This window comes from Leguminivora glycinivorella, chromosome 2 (assembly GCF_023078275.1).
Source record: "Leguminivora glycinivorella isolate SPB_JAAS2020 chromosome 2, LegGlyc_1.1, whole genome shotgun sequence".
NCBI classification, from domain to species: Eukaryota; Metazoa; Arthropoda; class Insecta; order Lepidoptera; family Tortricidae; genus Leguminivora; species Leguminivora glycinivorella.
The window spans coordinates 20197029-20220904 of record NC_062972.1 but is presented as its reverse complement, the minus strand read 5'-3'; the positions used below and the strand labels follow the sequence as shown (position 1 = coordinate 20220904).

The 23876-nt window shown below is 40.6% G+C and overlaps 1 protein-coding gene across 5 annotated transcripts; it reads right to left on the bottom strand.

The window, feature by feature from the left end:
* Positions 1–4446: 4446 nt before the first annotated feature.
* On the bottom strand, positions 4447–23412 carry LOC125237111 (fragile X mental retardation syndrome-related protein 1). 5 transcript variants are annotated; one of them, XM_048144080.1, is made up of 15 exons: positions 23301–23412; positions 22880–22932; positions 22642–22795; positions 20078–20241; positions 18363–18530; positions 16793–16879; positions 16269–16434; positions 15788–15931; positions 14579–14716; positions 14042–14189; positions 12833–12923; positions 11977–12139; positions 10815–10905; positions 8365–8430; positions 4447–5281 (listed from the first exon to the last, which is right to left on the bottom strand). In XM_048144080.1, exons 1-15 carry the CDS (start codon positions 23349–23351, stop codon positions 5097–5099), a joined length of 1869 nt encoding a protein of 622 aa, XP_048000037.1. In that variant the 5' UTR covers positions 23352–23412; the 3' UTR covers positions 4447–5096. The 5 variants fall into 5 exon arrangements, with proteins under 5 accessions (XP_048000037.1, XP_048000043.1, XP_048000049.1 ...); XM_048144086.1 differs by having other exon boundaries at positions 10815–10902; XM_048144092.1 differs by having other exon boundaries at positions 16269–16416.
* Positions 23413–23876: the final 464 nt, after the last annotated feature.

The following is a 23876-nucleotide window of genomic DNA, read 5'->3' as shown; positions in this document are numbered from 1 at the left end:
GACGCGAGTTATTGAAGCCTCGGCCTGTGCGTGGGTTATACTGACCTGTAATTCCCCTTCGATTGACAAAGATTGGAACCTCGCCGTTCTCCCGTGTGGACGAAATCTCCTCGTCCTTCGCGGCTTGAATCGCATCCTTTAATGTTGGTAGATTCCTGGCTGCCAGTATGATCCCTAAAGTAGGATTTCGCAACCCGTCGGTGAACCTTTTTATCGCCAGCTTCTCATTTATAGGTTTTAATACCTTGTGCGCATTTTGGTCACCGTCGGCTTGAGAAATTGTTAAATCAACGAACAACTGTTCAATTTGTGTACCGAATTCATCAATCGAAAGTGATTGCTGTTTTATTTGCATTAACTTACTGTGAATAGCAGTACTTGACTTTTTGGTTAGGAAATTATTTTTTAGGTCCAGAATAAGCGACTCACAGTCTGTGTATGACTGTGACATTCGTAACTTGGCATTTTCAGATAAACGTGTCTTGAGCACGAAATTAATTAATTTTCTTATACCGTCCGTTTCTAACATTGATTTATATAGCTCAATGGCATCGATTAATTTTTTAGTCGTATCCTCATCACCGGTCATAATAGGTAAGAGGTGGACTGCCGTTTTGAGATCGAATTTTTCCATGGCGGTTGACTTTACAATATGACTGCTCGTACAAAATTGGTATATTTTGTTATATAGATGTTCGATATTATTACGTAATTCGTCAATATATACTACTGTATCGCTGGTAACTTCTCCTTTTAAGATTTTATTATCTATCACTTTTGAATACTCCAAAAACGTATCATATAACTCTTTTGCTGTTATCAACTTTTCATTTAATTTCTTTTCTGTTCTTTTTTCAAGACTTAACTTAGAAATATTTTGCTTAAGTTTGCTTAATTCATTGTATAAATCTGTAAGCTCTTGAAACATCGCCTTAAAGGCATTTACTTGACGAACATATATGATACGTTTTAGATAAATTTATATTAAAATTAATCTATGTTATAGGTAATTAATTCTACTAACTCACATTTGAACCACATAACACTTCACTTTCGTCGCATTGCGTCACCGTGCCGTCAAAAGTCCGAGGAAGGCGTCGTAAAAAAAAACTGTTACACCGCATCTGCTGCTCCGGTCCTCTTCCCGAGTCCAAAGGATCGCCAAAAGGCCACTTGACCGTTAATTTCCCTACGGATCATCTTCTTATGGCATCTCAAATATATCTTGTATAGCCCGTACACGAAGATCAGAGCAATAATGACAAGTATGGTCATCAGGACTATGTTGGTGTTGCTGACGTGGTATGCCAAATCCTTCACCGAGGCATTTGCTTCATTGTTTCCTCCTGAAGCCGTCTGCGCGATGATTACCTCTTGTGGTTTAGATGTGCCGGACCCCATTTTAACAGTAGGTAACGTCGTACTGCATTATTGATGTGACATTAGCTTATAACGAATACACTGCCACTTCGCCCAAATGGGGTATAGTCCCACAGACATTGTTCAGTCTTTAACAAAACACTGATTGTTCTGCCACTTTAGTCCACAAATTGTTTAATTTTTATTTAATTTAGTTCCTTCATTTTTAATTAATTACAACCTTGCACTCGCGAACACGAGGCCGCTGCCTTAAAAGGCAGGGTCGCCATGTACGGATGGCATTAGAGAAACAACAGCTTCGATGAATATATGATTTATTCTGACTGATATTAGGCAAGGTACACGATTATATAGGCAGTGCTTACGTACTACTGACATAGGTAAATACATACTACATCACAAAACTCTGTTCTCTGCACTAGAAGTTTAAATTTCAGTGGCAATCATTTTTTCATGTATAGGGTAATTAAATTGCTAATGACTGGCCACTGTATACTAAAAATGAATTCTCTTTAACTATAATAAACCTACAAACACGTTATGCTAAAATAAATTCAGATACCAGTACAGAGTTCATTTTTAGTACAAGGTGGCCAGTTATTGGAAGAGGGCTATTTACCCTATGAGGCCTTGGGAGGGTTGAATGTATAGCTGCAAATGTTAAAGTAGGTACTTAGGCAGCTTTTCTCACCTAATATTCGTAACGTTACAGACGAAGCGCTAACGTGCAACGTGTGCGACCGCTCGTTCCCCACGCGCCGCCAGCTCGGCGACCATCAGCAGAAGAAAAGGCACTTCGGGTAACGATCCCTTTTACAGATAGATGTCGCTAATTTACTTACACCTGCCGGCGTATTATGCTTCCAATTTTATCACTTATCTATGTGGATAAAGTATCCGCCACGCTTTGGCACTTATATCCACGTGGATAAGTGATAAAATTTGAAGCATAATACGCCGGGAACTTATAAAGGGGACATTACTGTAACATTTTTTACCATATATACTAAATAGAACCTTATAACAGAACTAGAAAGGTGTTCTTACCAGACTAGAGAATATGGGCCACTTGGGATACTAACTTAAACACATTATCTAACATTACAGTTTGTCATTGCCAATCATGATCTAGCCCCCTCGTCTCCAAGTGGGAATGAAGTTACGACCCACTTTATGGTTAAACTAGAAGTCAATAGGTACCGGTGTGATACCGGTTTTGCAATTTGGAAAGTAAAATGTACGACTTAGTGCGTTTTCACATTATCCGATCCGATATCGGATGTCGGGCCGATATCCCATACATTACCGGCGCCATCTTGGATTTTTTCCATTGAAATCCTTCCGACATCCGATATCGGATCGGATAATGTGAAAACGGCCTTAGGGCCAGTTACATCAACCACATTTGACAGACACATCATCGTCACTCAGCTGTTTTCAAATGTATTTATATCCTTCCAGGTGCGTGGCATGCGACAGCCTGTTCCCCTCGCTGATGGCGCTGGAGCACCACAAGGAGGAGTTCCAGCACTGGAGCGACTCCTCCTGCTGCTCGCGCTCAGACTCCGAAGACTCGGACGAGTGCCACGAGGACCGGCACCGGCTACTCTAATGCCACCACCTCATTATTGCCGGGGACAACGCATCCAAGCTCGGGACCTTCGTGTGATAGCGAGGGCTGGAACTCTTTCACATTCCGAAGGGGTTGTACGGATTCTGTACGTTTTTTACGTGCCAAAGAAAGAGAAGTAAAAAGAAATGAACGCAAACCTGAGCACTAGATCAGAATAAATAAAACTTCAGACGTGGCCATATCGTAGAGAATTTGGCTCATGTCATGTTGGTTGATTTTGTTTATTTTTATTGAGCCATAAACAGCAGTTGTAATTATTTTTATAATGCCTTTTTTAACAGTCTAGATTATTAATTATATTAATAAGAGTTCAATATTTTATCGAAGTTTCAAATGCCGGCTTAATATAAAATATAATTGTGGCGTCCTCAAGCAAAAGGTACCACATTGTCGTTTAAGCATAGGTAAAGATCCTTCACTTTCAACAGGTTATTCGTATAAATAAAGATTCAAGCTAATTTCTTCGTTATGGTAAGCAACAATATGGTACCTTTTAAGTCACACATTTTCACTAGCTGGGTCCGCACAGAGCGAGACATGTCGCAAAGCAATGTGCTCGGCCGAGGCACGTCTAAACTGAACGTTTACCGCGCCAGCACATTGTCTCGCGACCTGCCTCGCTCTGTGTGGACCCAGCTAATACCCATATTACACTTTATTATACTTGATATGAACAATATATGGATTACATTACACAAACAGTGTAGTACTTTAAAGTACACATGTGTACGGTCCATCTTAAAATTTGTTCATTTCAGGTAAATTCATCCATAAATATGGACGATCACCTTGTACTTTCTAGTGCATTACAATTTGTATTCACCGGGCACATATGATGATGTCCACGTCTTACGAATTGCTGTCCCTCTACCATGCAAATTTGGATTTGCACCTGCCAAACTTTGACTTACCAGTATGTTTTTATACGTGTTGCTATGAATGTATTAGAAATTCAGCCATCACGCCCGGAACATTATTTTAATACCAATATGCACTAATACGTACTCAAATTGATATAATTGTAAACATATCGTTAAAATTATATAAAATCATGTGAATCCTGAGAGTAGCTGAAAGCGTATATCTTTGTAAATATATTTCCTAGTGATATCCCGGCAATAATGCATATCACGTTTGTATTATATCGACTGATCCTTTAGTATTCCTAGTTGTAAATATGATCGTTATAGTCGTACACGTTTAGTATCATGCTCCTAGCGTCACAGGTCAGTGTTCCCCGATCCCGACGACTCTTCCACCCCTAGAGTTACTAAATGTACATCGCTGTAACGTTTCCACTATAGTCCTAGTATTTTTTTATAAAATATTATTGTATCTGCGACGCGGGTAATGCGGCGCAGGCTCGGCGGCGACAGCGCGCCAACGAGCCCGCGCTCCATCGGATATTTATTTATATACAAATAAAAATACGATTGAAAATATGTACAGAAATGTTTTATTTTATAGGAAATCACATAACCACAGAGTACAGGCTACGACACACGTATGTACTGCTGATCCGATCTCCCATAAAGGTACCGAAAGGCCGCGATCGGCGCGAATAGTCCGGGGAGCGACGTACACATCATTAATTTTCCATATTATCGATAACCAGGAGTACAAATCACGAATCTCTTATAAAAGCATAATACGAGTAAGTCTAGTGCCGGCCTCGCCGCGGCCTCCGGCCCCGCGGCCCCGGCGGGCTACGCGGGGCCGGGGCCGCGGGCGCGACCGCGGGGCGCGCGACTCCGGCGGTCGCGCGAACACATAAATACACGCGCAGGCGTCAAAAAAAACATACAAAGTGCGCTGCGGCGCTACTCTATCGATTAAATACGAGTCGAGCGGGCGTGCGGACACGGCCGCGGACGGGCCTCGGCTCCCGGCTCTCGGGCCGGGGCCGGGGCGCGCGGGTCTCGGCACGATACAAGTTACGTTACGTTAGGATAATAATATCTCGCGTCAGAGCGTCGGCGTCAAGTCAGGGCAGTCGGGTCCAGGCCGCGGCGTGGGCGCGCGGAGAGCGGAGCGGGCGCTCGGCTCGGAACAGACGAGGGCGCCGGGCGCCGGGGCGGCGACTCTACGCGGTGCCGTTGAGCACGGGCTCGAGCTTGGGCTCCAGCTTGCCGCCGGGCGCGGGCTTGGCCAGCGGCGAGCGCCGCTTGCCGCCGCCGCTCGGCGCGCCGTTGCTCGCGCCCGTCGCGCCCGCCGCCGTAGTCGTGCCCGCTCCGGTCGCCGCGCCGGATCCGTTCTTCCACCCGCCTCCTGTAAACGGTTCATCGTTATACTTGCTGCGAGCGAACCACCCGGTGACACACATTACATGGAAGCACCTGTACAAGATAAAGCCTACCGGCATGATTTTTTCTTTAAGTAGGACTAGTGGGAGGGGCTGGCAATACTACACAGGTACTACCGAATGCATACATTACGTATTCGGCGCACTTTCATAATTTACGTTCAACTGCCACACATCTTTTAAGTGTACGAAGCAACGTGTTGGCGAAAGCGGGTCAAATAACGGATATGTTATTGTAATCAAATTAACAAATCTACAGTTAAATCTGAAAATTTTACGTCATGTAAATAGTAGATAAAAAAACATGCTGAGACTACAATGTTTCCACTTTAAATTAAAGCCAAGCAAGCAACAAAAATATACTCTGATCCATAAATCCAAAAATAAAAAAACCTGCAAATTGGCATTTGGTAGATTATTGGACGAACAGATCAGGCGGTCTAGCACAACTGGCACTCTCGCCCGCGAGCCATACTTGAAATCGCGCTTGATGTGTGGACTCGCGCGCACAAGTTGTGCTAAACCGCCTGATTAGTGTTATCACAGTTTTCATAAGAAGCGTGCTCATTTTGACAAAGTAAATGAATCTAAATTCCTCTATTTACAAAGAACATAATTATATAAAACTACGTCAGAGAGAGGAGACAGGTATGTTTAAATAGGTACACATAAATGGAACAATGGACAATCATTTTCTTTGTCTGAATATTAAAATAGAAAGAATTACACTACAAGTAATAATACTAGATTAATATATAGGCCAGTAAAGAAATGTCTCAGATCGCATGTAATTGTCTGCCGAGGCAAAGCCGAGGTCAACCAACATGTGATTTGAGGCTTTCTTATTTACTAGCCTAGGTATTAATCTATTATTACTTGTACTATTCTTTCTACATCCATAATTATAATAAGTTCTCTGAAATATTACCTACAGATATAGCTAAATTCCGTTAAGAGGTAATATCCACTTCCACTAGTGATTGACTGTCGGTTCACTTTTAAAACTTTCGATAGATGAAACGAAACAAATGACTGATTCATGAACTCCAATTTTATTACAAACATGATTTTTTCTTCTGAGCAGAGCGTTTTAAATTTGAATTTAGTCTAGGTATCGGTTGCTGATGTGGTAAAGTAAAAATTAAGATGCAAAATCAGATACAGATTTCTTGATAAAGGCCATTTTCTCAAACTTGCATTAAATGTTGTCATGACGTACTTCAAATTAGGTGGGGAACTACTACGTTCATAGTACATTTCACACCTAAGCCCGTAAAGCACCCTTCATTTGTTTCTAAACTGACACTACGCCATGACATTTTCATTTAGTAATCTGAAAAAACATGCAAAACTGTTTACATAGACGGTGGCGCCCCTATTAATTTCTACTCTTTTTTCCAGTCTGTAATGCACCTAAATGTCACCGGTTTAAAACGTTACCTCTAACAGATAAAAAAAAAGTTTAAGGGCGGAAATGAAAAAAATTTATTCGGATTTATCAAGAACCTTTTTAAATTTCAGTAAGTTTTTTTTTCAAAAATTTAATTTTTGGCACAAGCTTTTATCGCCGACTGTACCTTTCCTTGTACAGTCATCTACTGTTTTCCGAGACGTTTCTAAAAACCCCTTACTCGATGGGGATACGACGTTTCATAATAGAGTTCCTATGACCACCTTTCTGCTCCATCATCAGATCAGCTCCATGATACCATAATATTGCATTGACACGTGATTTACATATGTGTGCAAATTTTCAGCTAAATCGGAAACCGGGAAATGGGTCAAATTCAGCTTCTACCTTTGACTTAAACTAACAAGGCAAGTAGAATAAAAGCTTGTAATGAGTACGGATTTCGGACAAGTGATGTGGTTATGGATTTAAAGTGTAGATACGTCTCCGGAATTTCGAGCGGAGGCAGAAGTAGACATGATTAACTTACTGCCCCCGAAATCCAAATAAGATACATGACGGCGTATGAAATTTCTTAAAATGGAATGAAAAGGTTCAATCAAGGTCAGTTTTTTATAATTTATATTTAGTTTGAGAAAAGCACTATACATGCCTGGCCATGAAAATGGCTTTCAGGGTTCGTATTTCTATCCGACTTCGCTACACTCAGCCTGTAAGCCCTTCTTTCCCGGCATCTGACGTAATGTAATGTACTATTGCTTATCTCCTAAGCATATTATAGAGAACTTATGATATGGACGTAGAAAAACTTCAATAAAGACGTGTCAAAAATTGGAAGTAACAAATCGTTAGGCGACAAGCAAAACTCAACAAAGTACCACCACAAAATCGTAACCGTGAACAATACAGAAATAGTTTTGTTTGATTATTTTTTAGTAATTAGTGCATCTTGCTCATTACCCGACGAGTAATTCCACTGTGAAAGTGTAATTGAACATTTTACAGTTACACTGAATACAACTACCAAAGTAAAATAAGTTAATAATATGTTATGGAGAGGCCATAATATTAAGGTGAATAAAAATGGGCGTAGAGATATTAATACATAATTACAAATACCTGGGGCCCATTTCTCGAAGCTACAAGTTACAATTTACAAGCGGTAGTCAATGTCTAATATGACAAGTTTTCAGTTTTGAAAAATGGGCCCCTGCTCTTTTTTCTCACATCTACTTAGTGCAAACAAAAACACTGTCATGTGTGTCTACATGCATTACTTGCATGAACTCTGCGATAATTCGGTTCTAAATAACTCAACGAAAGTAAAAATTACAAATCAGATGGCGCCGTATAGCATCATCTAGTTCGGCCATCAAATCATGTAGGCCCAGTTTTTTTCTACTTCATACTTTCACTTCTATTAGTGAATGCAGAAATATACCAAAAGAACCATCTCGAAAAATATCTACCTAAACTGAACAAATTGTTAGTGTTCTCTTTAATAATATTCGTCGCGGACGGGCCCACTAGTATTGTTTAGCGATCTTTATGGTTGATTCGTTTAACACGGCAGGATGTTGTCGTTGTACACGTGTGGGGTACGGGCACGGGCACGCGCCCTCGAGCTGCACGCAGTACCTGTCCTCCTCCGGCGCCGGCGCCTCGCCTCGCCGGCCGCGGCGCGCTCCTCGGACGACGCGGACTCTGCACAGGGACAAGCCGCTCCAGTACACCCGCGGTGACAGCTGTCTGTGCGCCCCGGCCGCCGTACCGACGGTACGTACGGCCCCCGGGACTCTTTACGACTGTCTAACGTTATCGCGTCTCATCCCGAGTCCCGCTCCGAAATCGTTAACGGACCTCGACTGACGCGACGTAATTCGAGTTACGGTCCCCGATCGTATTTAATCTCTGCCTCTACTTATTATACACGGGTGCATGCGGTGTATAGAGATATTTTACTCGGGATCGAGCTAACTGATCGACATAACACTACTAAAGAGTACAATGGTACTAGACTCATACTCCTAGCTCATAGAGAAGAATCATTAAGGCTCCGCGCCCGTCGACAAAATACGACACATAAAAGGATAAAATCTACCACAAGTTACACCACCACCGAAACTAGAAGACTATCACAGACTATTTCTACTAGAAGCGAGACTCGACAAACAGCTGTCAACCGCTGGCAGAAAAAAGTAAACCAAAAGTCACATTCATCTATCCAAAGAGCTTAATGTACTAATTAAAATGTAAAAATGGGTGCATTAAAGATATATATAAATAACATAAGGCGTAAATATTATTCAATAATCGTACCAGGCACTATCTAGGTCAGTCGCATCTACACTTTAACTAGCACATTCAGTAATATTTTCAGATTATTATTATTTTCAAATGAAGTCATTTTAAACATTCAAATGAAGAGATAAGCAGCACTTAACCACTTAATTTACTGTTTAATTATAGACCCATTTCAATGAATCTACTTATTGAATTGATATGAATTACCCACGTGGTACCGAAGCCAAAGATGGCCCATCGTTATTTTTCTCATTTTTAGCCTTGCAGTTTTTTTTACTAATGAACTTTGAGATGTTGAAAGCGGGTAAGCTTATGAACCGGGCCATCTTTGGCGCCAGTACCTTATTTGTAAATTTGGGGCTTAGATAATAGGGGATATTACGCAAATCCTTGCCCAGAGACCGCCACTTGCAGACCTACGCCGAACCTTGTTTGGCGTTTTGCCCCTTTCGCACTTGTAAATACGCACCTACGCGCGTCAGGGAAGCAAGACGTCAAACAATTCGCCTTGATACATCAATGTCTTAAAGAAAACGTTTCAAAGAACTGTTTAAGATGCTATATAAAACATACTCTATAGCTTTTTTTGGATATTTATTGCTGCACTATAGAGTTAGAGGCAAAAAATTGCCGTGATATTCCCTATTGAAGATATCCCCTATTATAGAACTTTTCATACAGAACGGTCCTTATGGTTCAAGTGCAATCAGGATGTTTTCATATGAAAATCCAACTGAAATTTGTCTTTACTGCACTTGAAGCATTAGGGACCTTTAGGCATGAAACACCACATTTAATGTGTAACAGAGATTGGTATCACTTTTAACTACAAATTCAAAATTCAGCAACATAACACGAAATAAGCTGTCAGTAGTTTTCACTGGATTTTGAATCTCGGTTAGACAATAAGTAAAGAGAGAAAGGGGAACTTTTGAACATAAAACAGTTGAATTAAGAAGTATTTCACCAGAAATGTTCATGATAAACAATGACATAGCTAGGTCATATGCCTTACAGCAACGAGGGCCGCAAAAATATATGACACGATCTTATTTTTATTAATCATGAGAGCTTGTAACATATTTGTACGATCTTCAAAGAGTGATATTCACATTATTGCGAGTGACTGTACATTCTAAATCTAAGTTACGACTAGCTATCAACCATATTAAGTAAGATAGAACCAATCCTCGACGCTGGACTAGTACCTATTTGACATGGGCACTTTATATCTAAGTGACAATGTTTAAATTAGAACATAGAAAAATATTCGTTGTTCAAATTTACCTTTATTGCTGGTTTTAGTGACACGACTAATTTATATGAAGTTGATGTTGTCGTCCGCGCGGACCCGTCCTCTTTATTCTAAAATGGTTCCTGAACTTGATGCATATTGGTCTGGTGCGGATAGCTCCGCGCGTTTGGTCCGCGTGACCCTAAAACCAGCCTAAGATGATTTTGACATAAGTGTTCATGTCATGTCGAATGCTGGTGCAGCCTCGAGCACTAATATAATACATGACATTTCTAGTGGACAAGCGTAATTTCAAATATTTTATGTAACTGCTTTAGCAATTACTTATATCGGTGAAATGCGACATAATAGTCAGTCAAATCGTCCCGACCCGCATTGGTCGCACAGTCAGCATGGCAAAATAATGTGGGACACTAGATGAAAAGGTGTAGTTAGGCTTTATTTTTGGGCATATTGGCCGTCATGTATTTGATGCAGACTGTGCGCTCAGAGGGGGTGTAGTGAAGTCATGCATGGTTGGGTAGGGTACCTCTGTCAGCGCTGGACACGTCCTGCGAATCCAGCACGGAGCTCTCGTCGTCCGTCTGTCGCCGCCGGTCGTCGCGCCGCCGGCCACTCTGCTAAAATGCAGAACAAAGGTTATAAACAAAGGTTCCCAAACAAACCTTCAGTGAAAAGATGCGGTTTCACACAGCGTCGTGTTCATGTGAATCAAAGTCTGAAGCCCGCTCGCGTAGTAATACAGGCAATGCAGCGTAGGATTTTGCTTACTCTGACCCGAAATTCGCAATATTCGCAGTACGTAACGCGCAAAGAAACAGAATGACTATACTGGAAGCCTGACGTTTTCAGAAAGCCATTTTGTGTGGAGTCAGTCGAACCGTAATCAGTTTTGAATTATGAAATTACAAAACACTATTTGATGGTTCCAACAGTGAGAGACGATTCGGTGTGGACAATCATTAGTCTAACACTAAGTTCTCGCGCTTTGTACACATATTTAAAGTCACATACGGGTCGAACGCGATTAATTAACATTATTTTTACCTTTTTTCCCAACGTTTTGGCCAGGTTGCACTGGCCGTGGTCGCGAAAGACTGACGTCCCAGCAAAGTGTCACCGGAGATGTAAACACCACAAAACTACCCGATATTAATTTAATTACATATATAAATGTTCGGGGTAGACAAATAAATATAATCTACCCGCTTTTAGTTAATGTTTATTTCCCACCGCACGACACACAGCACTCACAACATCCGCGCACTGGTCCGAAGATAGATCTTTTGGTTTGAACATTTTAATCACTGCCAACATGGGGGCCAGTGCAACCTGGCCGAAACGTTGGGAAAAAAGGTAAAAATAATGTTAATTAATCGCGTTCGACCCGTATGTGACTTCAATCATTAGTCGCCGGCGGTAAGTCGGGACGACGTAGGATGAGCAAATATATAGATTCTTCTCAAATTTGGCACACAACTCGTCTCAACGGCAAACAGCGAACTCAAACAATATTATGTGGAGAGGAGTTCGGTGTCGGACAGGTGTTTGGAATCGCGTTTTTTTTTTTAGAAAGGAATGTTTGACAAACTGGTATGTTCGCCCAGGTCGCCCTATGTTTAGCATGTGGTCGGTGTTTGTAGCAAACTCCGCGCATGCGCATATGGCGCTGGTATAAAGGGCGTGCTCACGTTGGTGTTGGGCGCGCGCGGCGGATGCGCGCGGCCGTTCTCTAGCGGCGCGCGGCGCTCGTCGCGCTCGGGCCGCTCGGCTCGCTCGGCTCGCTCGCCGCGCTCGGGCCGCTCGCCGCGGTCTCCACGCTCGCCGCGCCGGGCGTCACCGCGTTCGCTCGATCTGCAGCAGAATACGTTCAATATTAACGGTGTTCCGATAACTACTTTGCATTTTCGTGATATTACTACCGCGCTAGTATGACATGTATTGAAAAAAATAGACCCCTCGTTGTGGTGTTAAATACTAGCAAAACTTAGTCCCGGAGGGTTACGAAATGTGTAAGTATATAACAATAGCATATGTCACAAGAGGAAGCAAAATCACATTTACGGAAACTATATGCACTTAATGAAGGCGTTGATAATAAATGTTTCATAATACTATCCAAGTTAATCAATTATTTGTTAATAAGAGCAGAATCGTATCTAAGGGAAAAAATACACTCTTTCAACCGGGCTACACAAAGAAGAAATATTCAAGTCAGGTATTTATCTAAGAACAATTAGCCTTTCCACTTAGATTCTTCGTAAGTGGGTTGATTATTGTTAAAGGTGGACTTCCGAGCAAAGCGGCTCCATCGCAATGGCCGCAGCGTCAGAGCCGCCGCTTCAGTGTCGCAGCGGTAACAGACGCAGGTTCGCTTCCGAGCGACGCGACTCTGGCGACAGTCGCCATTGTTTTTCCATAGAATTCCGGTCCAGGCATATAGACATGAAGCAATCTAGGATGACGAACTTTTTCTCCCTTACTAAGGGACATTATAGTATTTACGGATACAATATTTGGACTCTTAGACACTTGAGTAAAGATTACCGGTTGGTGCGCGCGCCGCGCCCGCCGCGCCCGCCGCGGTAGCCGCCCTCGCCGCGCTCCTCGCCCAGCTCGGGCGTCATGCGGCGGCCGCCTGCAACCAACCACAATACCGATATTCTCAATGTCGCCACACAATCATGCACCGGTCACATACCTAAATAACTATTATTATATTTTTCATCACATTTGCTGTTCATTGCGTCTACGTGTACTAAGGAATAATGTACTATTTTATTCCCACGGGAGTAATGGATTTAGTTTTAAAAAATAATACAAACCGTACAATACTTCAGGCAAAGAATGTTTCGATCGGCCAAGGATTTTTGTTGCATTACCAAAATTTGACTATTAAGCTATAAAAAATATCATACGGTATGAAAAATGCATTTTTCATCACACTCGCACACTAAATGTGCTATTGCACGCAGGCGGAGCGTGAGTTGTAGAAAAATCGTTCTCCCTAGGGAGTTAAGAAATTTCTAGTACTGTATTGAACTCTTTTTTACCTTTTTGCATATTTTTTATAATGCAAGTGTGATGAAAAACATTGTGTGTAACTCGGGTAGTAGGAATATTACTAACTCGAGTCTTTAAATCGCTCCGGCAAGCCGTCGCGATTTAACTTACTCTAGTTAGTAATATTCAACTTCCTCCCCTTGTTGCACAATGTACTATTATTTATGTTTTACAATTATTTCAGTGTGTCTTTCATTTCACAATATGTTCTCGACTCGCGCCTGATCGCGCGCCAGCGACCTGCGGCTGTCGTGAATATATCACTATATTACTCTTATTTAATGTCCCCCTTACCTCCCTTGTTGCACAATGTACTATTTTATTGCAAGTATAGTGAAAAATTTAGTGTATATTTCGGGGCGTAAGAATATTGAAAACTCGGGACCCTTAAATAAACCGTATCGTGTAAGCGTGGACAGCTCGACCGGGAATATTTGACCATCGCGAAGAGGGCGCCGTTAATCTCTCGTAGGAGAATGAGGGGAAGAGACACTCGTCGTCCGCAGGTAATATACGAGTATATAGTCACCGGATCAAATCGTGGCGTAGGCGAGAGGCTGGCAACCTGTCACTGCAATGCCACAGTTTCGTTTTCTTTCAACCCCTTATTTGCCAAGAGTGGCACTGAAGCTTCCATGTGTTCTGCCTACCCCTTTATGGGACACAGGCGTGATTGTATGTATGTATAGTCACCGGGCGGGTAGCGCATGGGCGGCGGGCGGCGGCGCGCGCGCGCGGCGGGGTGTCCGCGCGGCGGCGGGTACGAGGCGGAGGCGCCGCCGATCACGGAGCGCAGCTGCTGGTCGATCTCGTGCTTCTCCGCGCGCAGCTGCTCCACCTCCTGCGAAACCAACTCACACCTTATTACCCTGACTTCGGGTGATTCGTCTGTACGGATCGACGAGGGGTTCGAGATCTTGCGCGTGCGGTCATGTACACGACACCGTTGATTTTGTTACGGTCTTTTACCGCCTTTTTAAATACTATAATTATTACGACCGGTTAGGAACATCATTATAACTGTACTAACTTTTGCAAAATTTTAACTCATTGAATAAGTCGAATGATCCACCTTCCGATTATTGAACGCCATAAACTAAAAAAGATTCCATTTAATATTTTCACAAACAAAACAGCACATAGCCTCACGACGTGCCTCGCTCTGTATGGTGCCGGCTTATGACTCGTGTTTAGTTGACACAGTACCAGCAAACGGCATGAGGAGCTTACCTTGAGGTGCGCGACGTGGTACTCGACGAGCACCTGCGCGTTGGCGATGTTCTCGCGCGTGCCCACGAACACGAACGGCACCACGCCCTCCTCGCGCGGGCCCACCGGCGCCGGCTCGTTGTCGCCCTCCACTTTCACCTGCAGCAGCCATACCACACGGTCCATCGGTCATATAGGGCCAAAGTAGAAACACCATAATAATTATACTTTAGAGCCACACGAGAACCTTGACGATTTTTTAAATTTTATAAAGCATAGTTAATTTAGAATTGGTACGCGATGGGAGGAATTTAATTTTTAAATGAAAAGAAAAAAGTAAACAATATTTTTTATTGCAGAATATAAAAGATCGTTTATTAATTTATAGCGTGTCACATATATTTCAATCATTCAGTATGTTTATGCACAAAATTACGGACTTTTCTGAAAATAGTATTCATCATCCTCTGAACAAGATTTTCATCCATCTTTTTTGTCTGTTGATTCCGTGTGGACCGCAAGGAGTGGATATTTTGAATTATTTTGCCACTATTATTTAATAGTCCTTTAATGAAATAATGATTTGGGCAATAATTATTGCCTAGTAGTTTTCTGGAAATTCAACAATTTAGCAATCATTGACCCAGACCAAGGGGATTTTTCACGTATTTGTTCACAGTGCATTTTCGCCGGTCAACGTCCATCATCAAATAACTTACAAACGCAAAAAGTTAGATCAACCAAATTACTAATATAGAGTTATCAACCGTATTAAAATTAAGATGTGATTATCAGTTTTTTTTAATTTTTAAATATATTTTTTTTATTCGTCGCTAAACGCGTGCCAATACTATGTTAACTATGCTTTAATGAATTGAAACGGCCCTAAGTGTTATTTCTGGACAAATTAAGAGAGATTAAACTTTTCTTTATATGACTAAAAATAGAGATAAACATTCGAGATTTTGTGTGTGATTATGTAACAGGTGCAACAGGTGTCTTTATTGCTCTCAAAGCATAAGGCTGTAGTACATTTTCTGACCCAAAAACCCCGATGAACAGTGCACGAGCTTCCAACGGGGCCTTCCGATTTTCGAGACGTCAAACTACAACTAAATATTTTAAGACCAATCAGTGTCCATTGTAAGATTACATACGGCTTTAGTAGCAAGCTGATAGAGTAACGCAGCTCTTGTCCATGCGGGAGGGTGGAAAGAGATGGGCACTCACGCGCACGACGCCGCTCTTGTCGACGATCTCCTGGATGACCTTGCCGTTCTTGCCGATGACCTTGCCCACGAGCGCGCGCGGCACCTTGATGGACTCCTCCGCGTACTCCAGCAGCGCCCGCGCGCCGCGCACCGCTTCCATTGTCTGGATACAAACGACACTTAAATAACCTGTTATGTATAAAGATAGATATGCCCTGAAGAAGAAAAGTCTTTGGATCCTTAAGTATTAGACAGCATAAATAGGTTTTTTTGTCCTTATGAATTTGAATGATTAATGTAAGATAACGGCCAAAACGGCCTAGCGGTCGGATCTAACACAAAGCAAGGTAATGATCACAAGTGAACATGTAAACCTTACATTCATTACATGGTTGGTCATCCATTGCGTTGTGGGCACAAGCAAAGTGATAAAAGTATTCAGTCGATAGCGCTGCCAACACTTGTCCAGGTTATATGAATAAAGAAACATTAGGACTGACCTCGCCACAGATCTTGAAGGTGCAGGAGCATTCTTCGAGCTCGATGTTGGAGACGCCGGGAACCTTACGCGCGAGCTGGATGTTGGCGCCGTGCGTGCCGATGGCGAGCCCCATCAGGTCCTCGCGCACGCTGAACTCATCGGAGTACCTGCCGCCCGCCAAGCTACTATCAATTGGGGCCGACATCAGTTATCGTTAATAATCGTTTATAATTTTGAATAGGGACCAAAACTTTGGCTATTGGCTAGCTTGTTGAAAATTTTCTCAAAAACACTATAAAATATCTTTTGGCATTAATTATATGATTACACTGATTATAATTATGTGGCATTTTTAATCGAAAGGGTACTCATTGTCGGTTGCCAATAAGGCGCTATTTACAAAAATAACTTATAACTTTATGAGCTTATATTACACATATTAGGGTTTTAATAATAAAGCATAAAAAATCTCATATATAACACCACTTTGAGAGCGAGACATTTTTAAATTCACACACACCAAACATAATATGGTCAACTTACCCTCCTTGGTTGTGTATTTTGGTTGACTCCAACTGTCTAGCAGCCTCTTCAGTCTTTTTCAGCAATAACAACTTCTGCGTTAGATTTCTGTAAACATCATTAGCCTTTATTAAAACCTTTAATTGCAACAATAATAACAGACCTAATCGTAAATCAAGGCTTAAATTAAGCAATGTGTGAAGCTTCATACTACTATCTCGATCGCCTTGTGACCGGCAGCCCTGTAGCTTCTATGTAATGTTAGCACTGGCCTTGTTCCGTCAGTGAGTCTGCTGACTGAACAGACGGCAGTTCAATCTATACTTGACAAATGAACTTCCGAGAAGTGCTGAATTTTCAGGCTCAAACCGCGAAAGCGCTGGCGGCTTAGCCGACGATAGCCGAGCGATATGACTTCCAATCTCAGGTCACAGCTTTAAACACTGCGTTTCAGTTTTTCGGAACTTATGTATCGTATCTACACTTGATATTTATATTATTTATCAGTCGCTTTTGCGTGAAGGAAAATGTAGCAAGTAAACCAGACTAATTCCATTAAGTTCCGGGCTCCCTCTGGGTTATGGCAATAATGGCAATCACTTTTGTGAAATAAAACCAACCATCCAGTTCTTGGGATCAGTTGTTAAGCGGGCCCAGCGCTCCCATGAGCCGTGTCAAAACCACAATACCATGTGAAAGATGGTGAGTACTTCGACATCAAATCGCGTCAGTTAAAATGTTTTCTTTGTTGAAAGGGTTTGTTCCACAGATGTCATATATGTATACCATAGATCAAACAAACGTATCTACAGTCGCCATCAGATATATAAGAGCGCCCGAGGTACTCAAAAATATCTGAACACGCCTCTATTGCCTAGGCGTTAGAGGCGTGTTCAGATATTTTTGAGTACCTCGGGCGCTCTTATATATCTGATGGCGACTGTACTTAGCGTGTCAAATGAACTCAGTAAAATCCACTGAGTTGTCCGGTCTTTAATCGCAGCTTGCAGCTTTTGGACGTCAATTTTTGTAAGTTGAAGTCAACAAAAACATTAAAAATGCCTTGTTACGTGATATTTAATTGCAACAACACAAAAATTATTAACACTCAAGGGCCTGAGACATATTTGAAATCACAGGCAAGTAACAACTTCAGTACAAAATCTGACACGCTCGGCCGCCATACAAATAGCCGAACTTGTTTCTTCTATGTAAATCTGATAGGGATGACGACTACATAAAAAAAATGGCATTCTGTTTAGTCCGTCAGTTAGATCGTCCAAAAATACTGAACACATATTTTTAGCTTTTTCTAATTAATGAAAAAATACAAAGATATAGAGCGTCAAAGTTCCGGAGTGGGGGCTTGTGACGTCACTTCTAAGTAAAATTTGTACCTAGGCGTGACGTCACGCGAAACTTCATCGCACTGTACCATCGTCATTTTTCGTTTACGAGAAAAAAGAAAAAATACGGGTCTAATATTCTTTGATAATCTAATTGACGGACTATTTAGTATTTTTTAGTCGTCTCGCCTATTCTGTGGTTTGTTCGGATGTTTTGTAAGTAATGTCAATGTGTTTAGACTGACCGGAAGTGCATCTCCTGCAGCATGAGCGCCCGGCGCTGGCTGGAGTCGCCGCGCGCGAGCACGGCCAGCGCGCCCCGCTCGGGCACGTACCACACGAGCGCCGCGCCGATTGCCTTCTGGAACTCCTTGTGCGCGTTCTCCACCTTGGCGCTGTGGATCTCGTGCAGGCTGTGGGATAACATCACGTTCAGATTAGGGCTCATCTGCACTAATGGATTCTACCTGTATTTGGTTCAAAAATCAAACAAGCTCCAAGCAACCTTTCATTTGTTCCTGTTGTTTTTATTTTATTGACTTAGCAAAGTGGGTAAGCTGAGTATAAAAATAAAGATCTCTAAAAATATCGTTTTCAGTACAGATGGTGTTTTTTTTACGCACTAGTGCGAGAAGTGGTTCATTATATGCGAGGTCGAAACTTCAGAGGCTCATCTTTAATGAAAAACGTTGTACGATACACGTGCGAAAAGGAAATTCGTAACTCGTGTCGATTTAAAACACTCCCTTCGGTCGTGTTTTAATTTATCGCCACTCGTTTCGAACTTCCTTTTTTACGCACTTGTATCGTAATGTACTATTTCAGTACAGATGGTGCTATTTTTACGCACTAGTGCGAGAAGTGGTTCATTTCTTGTCAGGTTGAAACTTCGGAGGGTCATCAGTACTAAAAAAACATCGTACGATACAAGTGCGAATAGGAAATTTGTAACTCGTATTGATTTAAAACAGTGCCCTTCGGTCGTGTTTTAATTTATCGCCAATCGTTTCGAACTTCCTTTTTTCCGCACTTGTATCGTAATATACTAATACAGTTAGTGCGTTTTCACACTATCCGATCCGATTTCGGATGTCGGAAGGATTTCAAAGGCAAAAATCAAGGATGGTGGCTTAAATGTATGGGATGTTGGTCCTACATCCGATACCGGATCGGATAATGTGAAAACGCATACCCATACTTTAGGTAATATGTTTTTTACCCCCGACGAAAAAACGACGGGGTGTTATAAGTTTGACGTGTCTGTCTGTCTGTCTGTCCGTCTGTCCGTCTGTCTGTCTGTCTGTCTGTCTGTTTGTCTGTCTGTGTGTGTGTCTGTCTGTGGCATCGTAGCTCCTGAATGGATGAACCGATTTCGATTTAGTTTTTTTTATTTGAAAGCTGAGTTAGTCGGGAGTGTTCTTAGCCATGTTTCATGAAAATCGGCCCACAAGGTCGCGGTCGGGGGTTTTTTCAAAATTTTAATTTTTTTGTTATTAATGTACAATTATTATAACTCGTCGGTATTTAAGCAAATGTAATATTTACTTGTTTACAAAATTCACGGACAATAACAGCATACATACAACCAATCCAAGCTACAGCTATTAATCATTTTGGTATACATTTCACACTTGGTTAAACAAAGTATAAAGAAAGTGCTTCATAAAGGCAAAATAACTGCTGTAAAAGAATACACATTTGACATTTGCATTGTAAAATCGTGAGTTATTTATGAGTTAACTTTTTCAAATAATTCTCTTGAAACCAGACAAATGCATTTTAAATGCAATTTTATGTCAATAAACCACAGAGAACTCACATACAGACTCATGACTAAAACAGATCTTATACATGATCAGAAATATTAGAGATATAAAATATTTGCACAGTTTTTAACTGATTAGTTAGAATTTGCCTGCTTTGGTAACAGGTCACAGATATAATAGTGTGATTCACTTACTAGTCTTTGAGATCTTCAGGGACTGGTATCTCGAATTTGTGGAAGGTGGTTTTGTCAATGGGGGTCTTGGGGGTCTTGACTCGGAGACGGTCCTTTGGCACTATTTCCGTGTAGCAGTTGTCCCATTCTAAATATTCTATCACCAAGAAGTCTCCCCTCATCATCTGGCAAGAAAAATAATAATGCATGCTTTAAATTTCATAAAAAGATTCAAGGTCCAAAATACCCTAAATGATAGGTCAAATTTGAATCCCCTTGGACCCTCGAGTGGGAATCATGAGTCAGGGAAATCAATTTTATTAAGAACTTGCAAGAAACTCTGCAGTGCATTCTGTGTTGATGAAACAGACAGACACACTTAGCATATCCACAACAATTTGTGATTTTTTCGTATTTAGCAAATATGTAATAAGAGCAAGCAAGTAACTAAACAACACTTAATATATTATTAATACTAGAGTCACAGGAGATAAATGCGCAGAATTTTTGGATAAGGACATATTGAAGCATGACACCCATCTATCCAAAGCAAAGTGGCAATCTTATCATTTTATTGTAACAACCCTTTTTAGTTTTACAAAAATTTAAACTAACATAATAAATCATACTAACATTCGAGTTAAAATAAAAAGCTTAAAAATATAGATCCAGAATGTTAAACTTACAACTGTAAAATAATAGTAATAAAACCGTCTACTTCTTGCCCTAATAAAACCCCCAATGCAGCTGAGCAACCCTGTACTTAACACCCTTTTACTAACAGGGGATTTCCCGTCTAATATGCTATGAACTGATTGTGAGTCATAGGCTACCAAAATAACTTTGGTAATTGAATCTACTACACAAAGCAATTAAACAGCAAAAGTAACTGCATCTACCCATATATTTGCCTGATTTGTGCAATGGGGAATAGGGAAAGCATTTGTTATTTACCTTCAATGGGGCTAAGCAAAATTAGGTTAGATTAGACAATGTGAGAATATTGTCTTTGCACACACTCCAATCAGTAGCATCACACATCTGACACAACCTTACACTAGAACCACATAATGCTACAACACTTAAAATTGTGATTTGCCTTTGCCCTGTCCAAAAATTTGGGTGGGCCTGCTGGTATGATTCTCTAGGATAACATGACATTCACTGGTAAATAATTGTGTGGACTGGCTTTAGCCTCTTGCCACCCAATGTACATTTTGTTTCAATGGAATTATAACTTTCATGTATCACATTGTGATTTAAATTGAGTATCATTTCTCCAAAAAAATTGAAAGACAAAAGAAATACTACTTTATTCTATCAAGAATAAAGAAGCATTTCTTTTGTCTTTCAATTTTTTTGGAGAAATGATACTCAATTTAAAACGCAATTAGGATTATTTTATATGGTGGTTGTAACAAAGTTAGAGAAACTTTTATCAACTTGTTGACAATTACCCTTATGAAAAAGTTAGCAAAGATAGCATTCATAGGCTATTATGTTGTGTGAAATGGGTACTAGTTTACTGCAAATAAACTAAAGTTGTACCTTAAATAGTGAAATTGTAATCCAGTGTTCCTCAACTACCCTTTTCTGAACTGAACTGTATTATAATTATAACTCAATCTAAGTAAAAGAACAAAAAATGTAAAGGTAATAAGTAGAAACTAGTGGGAGACTTAGGTGGTATTTGTAAGATCAAAAAAATTGATTACCTGCATAAACCTTCATTCACTTTCAATATCCATTACAAGCTTTACTAGGAGATTTGGTAAACATCTGTCTTTAAGACCCCAAGTCTAGACTGTCACCCTTGCCATTTTAGCTATTTAACATAAAGCCACTGCCCTTGAGATACTTATAACAGCTTGTCCTTGAATATATTTCATTATTTAATCTTGTCAATCCAGTATAGCTTTGAAGTTGTGTGTTCTATTCACCTTAGTCCAATTATCATATTTTAAAGTTACATTGAGAGAGGACTAGTCTTTTGGAGAAGAATTGTGATTTTAGAATCCTTTGTCCGTTTAGCAAGCAGCACATTTTCAATATTTGTTAATGAACTAATAGGAATCTTTCCAATATTCGAAATAAATACACCATAAAATGAAAAAACTATAAAATCACTTGTAAGACACATTCTTGTGATTAGGCAATTAATTTTGATATAGTTGGTATTCTACCCTATTATTTTATTCTTAGAGTGGGTGGTAGATTAAGAAAAGACAATCAAAAACAAGAAGTAATATACCTCCATTAGTACTTATGGTCCTTCCATCAATTTTGGTAATTGTGATAAAGCATTTGTTACATATATGTTCTTGTAATAGATCCTAAAAATTACTTTGTTAACTAATAACATACAAAAAATAGGTCTACATCAGCATGTAACAAAGATTATCAGTAAAACCTAAAGCCTTATTTAGTACTTGATACTAAAATTGTTGTTACCATGGTAAACAAATAATGGGATCATTGATCTATTGACAGGTAAAATAACGTAAATGTGAAAATTTTAAACTGAGGCTATAAATAATGACCATATGATAAATTTAACTAACATGAAAAGCTAAAAATAATTTTACCTTGATATTGGCCGTCCACCAGCCACATGCTTCCTTCTCATTGGAACGGGCAAAGACCTCAACTTCCTGGTTTTCCACAAACTCTGTGTGTTTTCCCGTGTCTTTAGGTGGCAAGAACACTTGTGAGAAAGGGAATTTGGATTCTGGCTGCCAGCTTAAACAAAAATCACACGAATTAGTAAATAAATACACCTATAATATGTATACCAATAATAATTCTAATCAATTATACACTTACTCATTTTCAAAGGCTACTAGAACCTCGTTGTCGAGCACGTCGGTGACAGTGGCCTATAAATATAAAGAATTTTTAGAGAATCCTGTGATCGAATAACTTAGTAATGCGCTAGAAATAAAGTTATGTAGGTCAGATACGCAAAATGAGCTACAACTGTAATCCGGCGAGAGACGCCCTCATTTAACTCCTCGAGCAGAGCTAAAAATATATAAAATCGGCATAATTTACAGCACATGGAAAATTCACGCCCTGACAGACGGACATGGCGTCCATTCCAGCCGTGATGATCATCCCGGAAAAATATTTTTGAAAGTTTACCTTTTAAAGTGAAACTACTGACTGAAAACAATTTAATAGATGTAGCACCAACTAAATTACCGTTTTATGAGGAGAAATTGAACGTACTTCATATTTTACAAACCTTATAATAAGCACCATTTTCACCGTACACCTCGACCGACAAATCCTCCATTTTGGTTTGAAAGCGTATTTAGATGAACGAACGCTCGTCGACTGACCAATCAAAAAAATGCATAGACAACTTTGCATTTATTTTACTGCTGACTATGGTTTTATTAAAGAACCTTTAAAAGTTTTTCTACGTTTCTAATATCTTGTGTATACATTCGGCATCAATATATTTCGTTTTTCATACTCAAGACATAATTATAATCTACAAAAAATGATAATGTCTACATAAAAATGATAATTCGACTCATGCTTAACATTTAGTTCGACTAAACTAGACGACATAACATAAGTCGTATCTCAAACATTTTACCTACATTGAACCACAGCATTCAACAGTAAAGCTAGGAACACACTACGCGGACGTCCGTCGTAAATTGACCGCGGACGGGAATCTAGACAATGAAATTACACATAACCGTGCAAACTATCGGTCGATGGACGTGGACGTGGCCTTGAGCGCATGGACGTCCGATCGAAATCTGGCTCGCTGGATGTTTTGTTCCGTGCACACTGATCGGTCGCGGTC

Coding starts and splice junctions, on each gene's coding strand:
- LOC125237111 (XM_048144080.1), bottom strand. CDS start 23,351: ATGGAGGATTTGTCGGTCGAGGTGTACGGTGAAAATGGTGCTTATTAT. Junction 20,242..22,641: donor GGTGGACGGCCAATATCAAG/GTAAAATTATTT, acceptor TTTTCTTGCCAG/ATGATGAGGGGAGACTTCTT. Junction 14,190..14,578: donor ACCACGTCGCGCACCTCAAG/GTAAGCTCCTCA, acceptor TTGGTTTCGCAG/GAGGTGGAGCAGCTGCGCGC.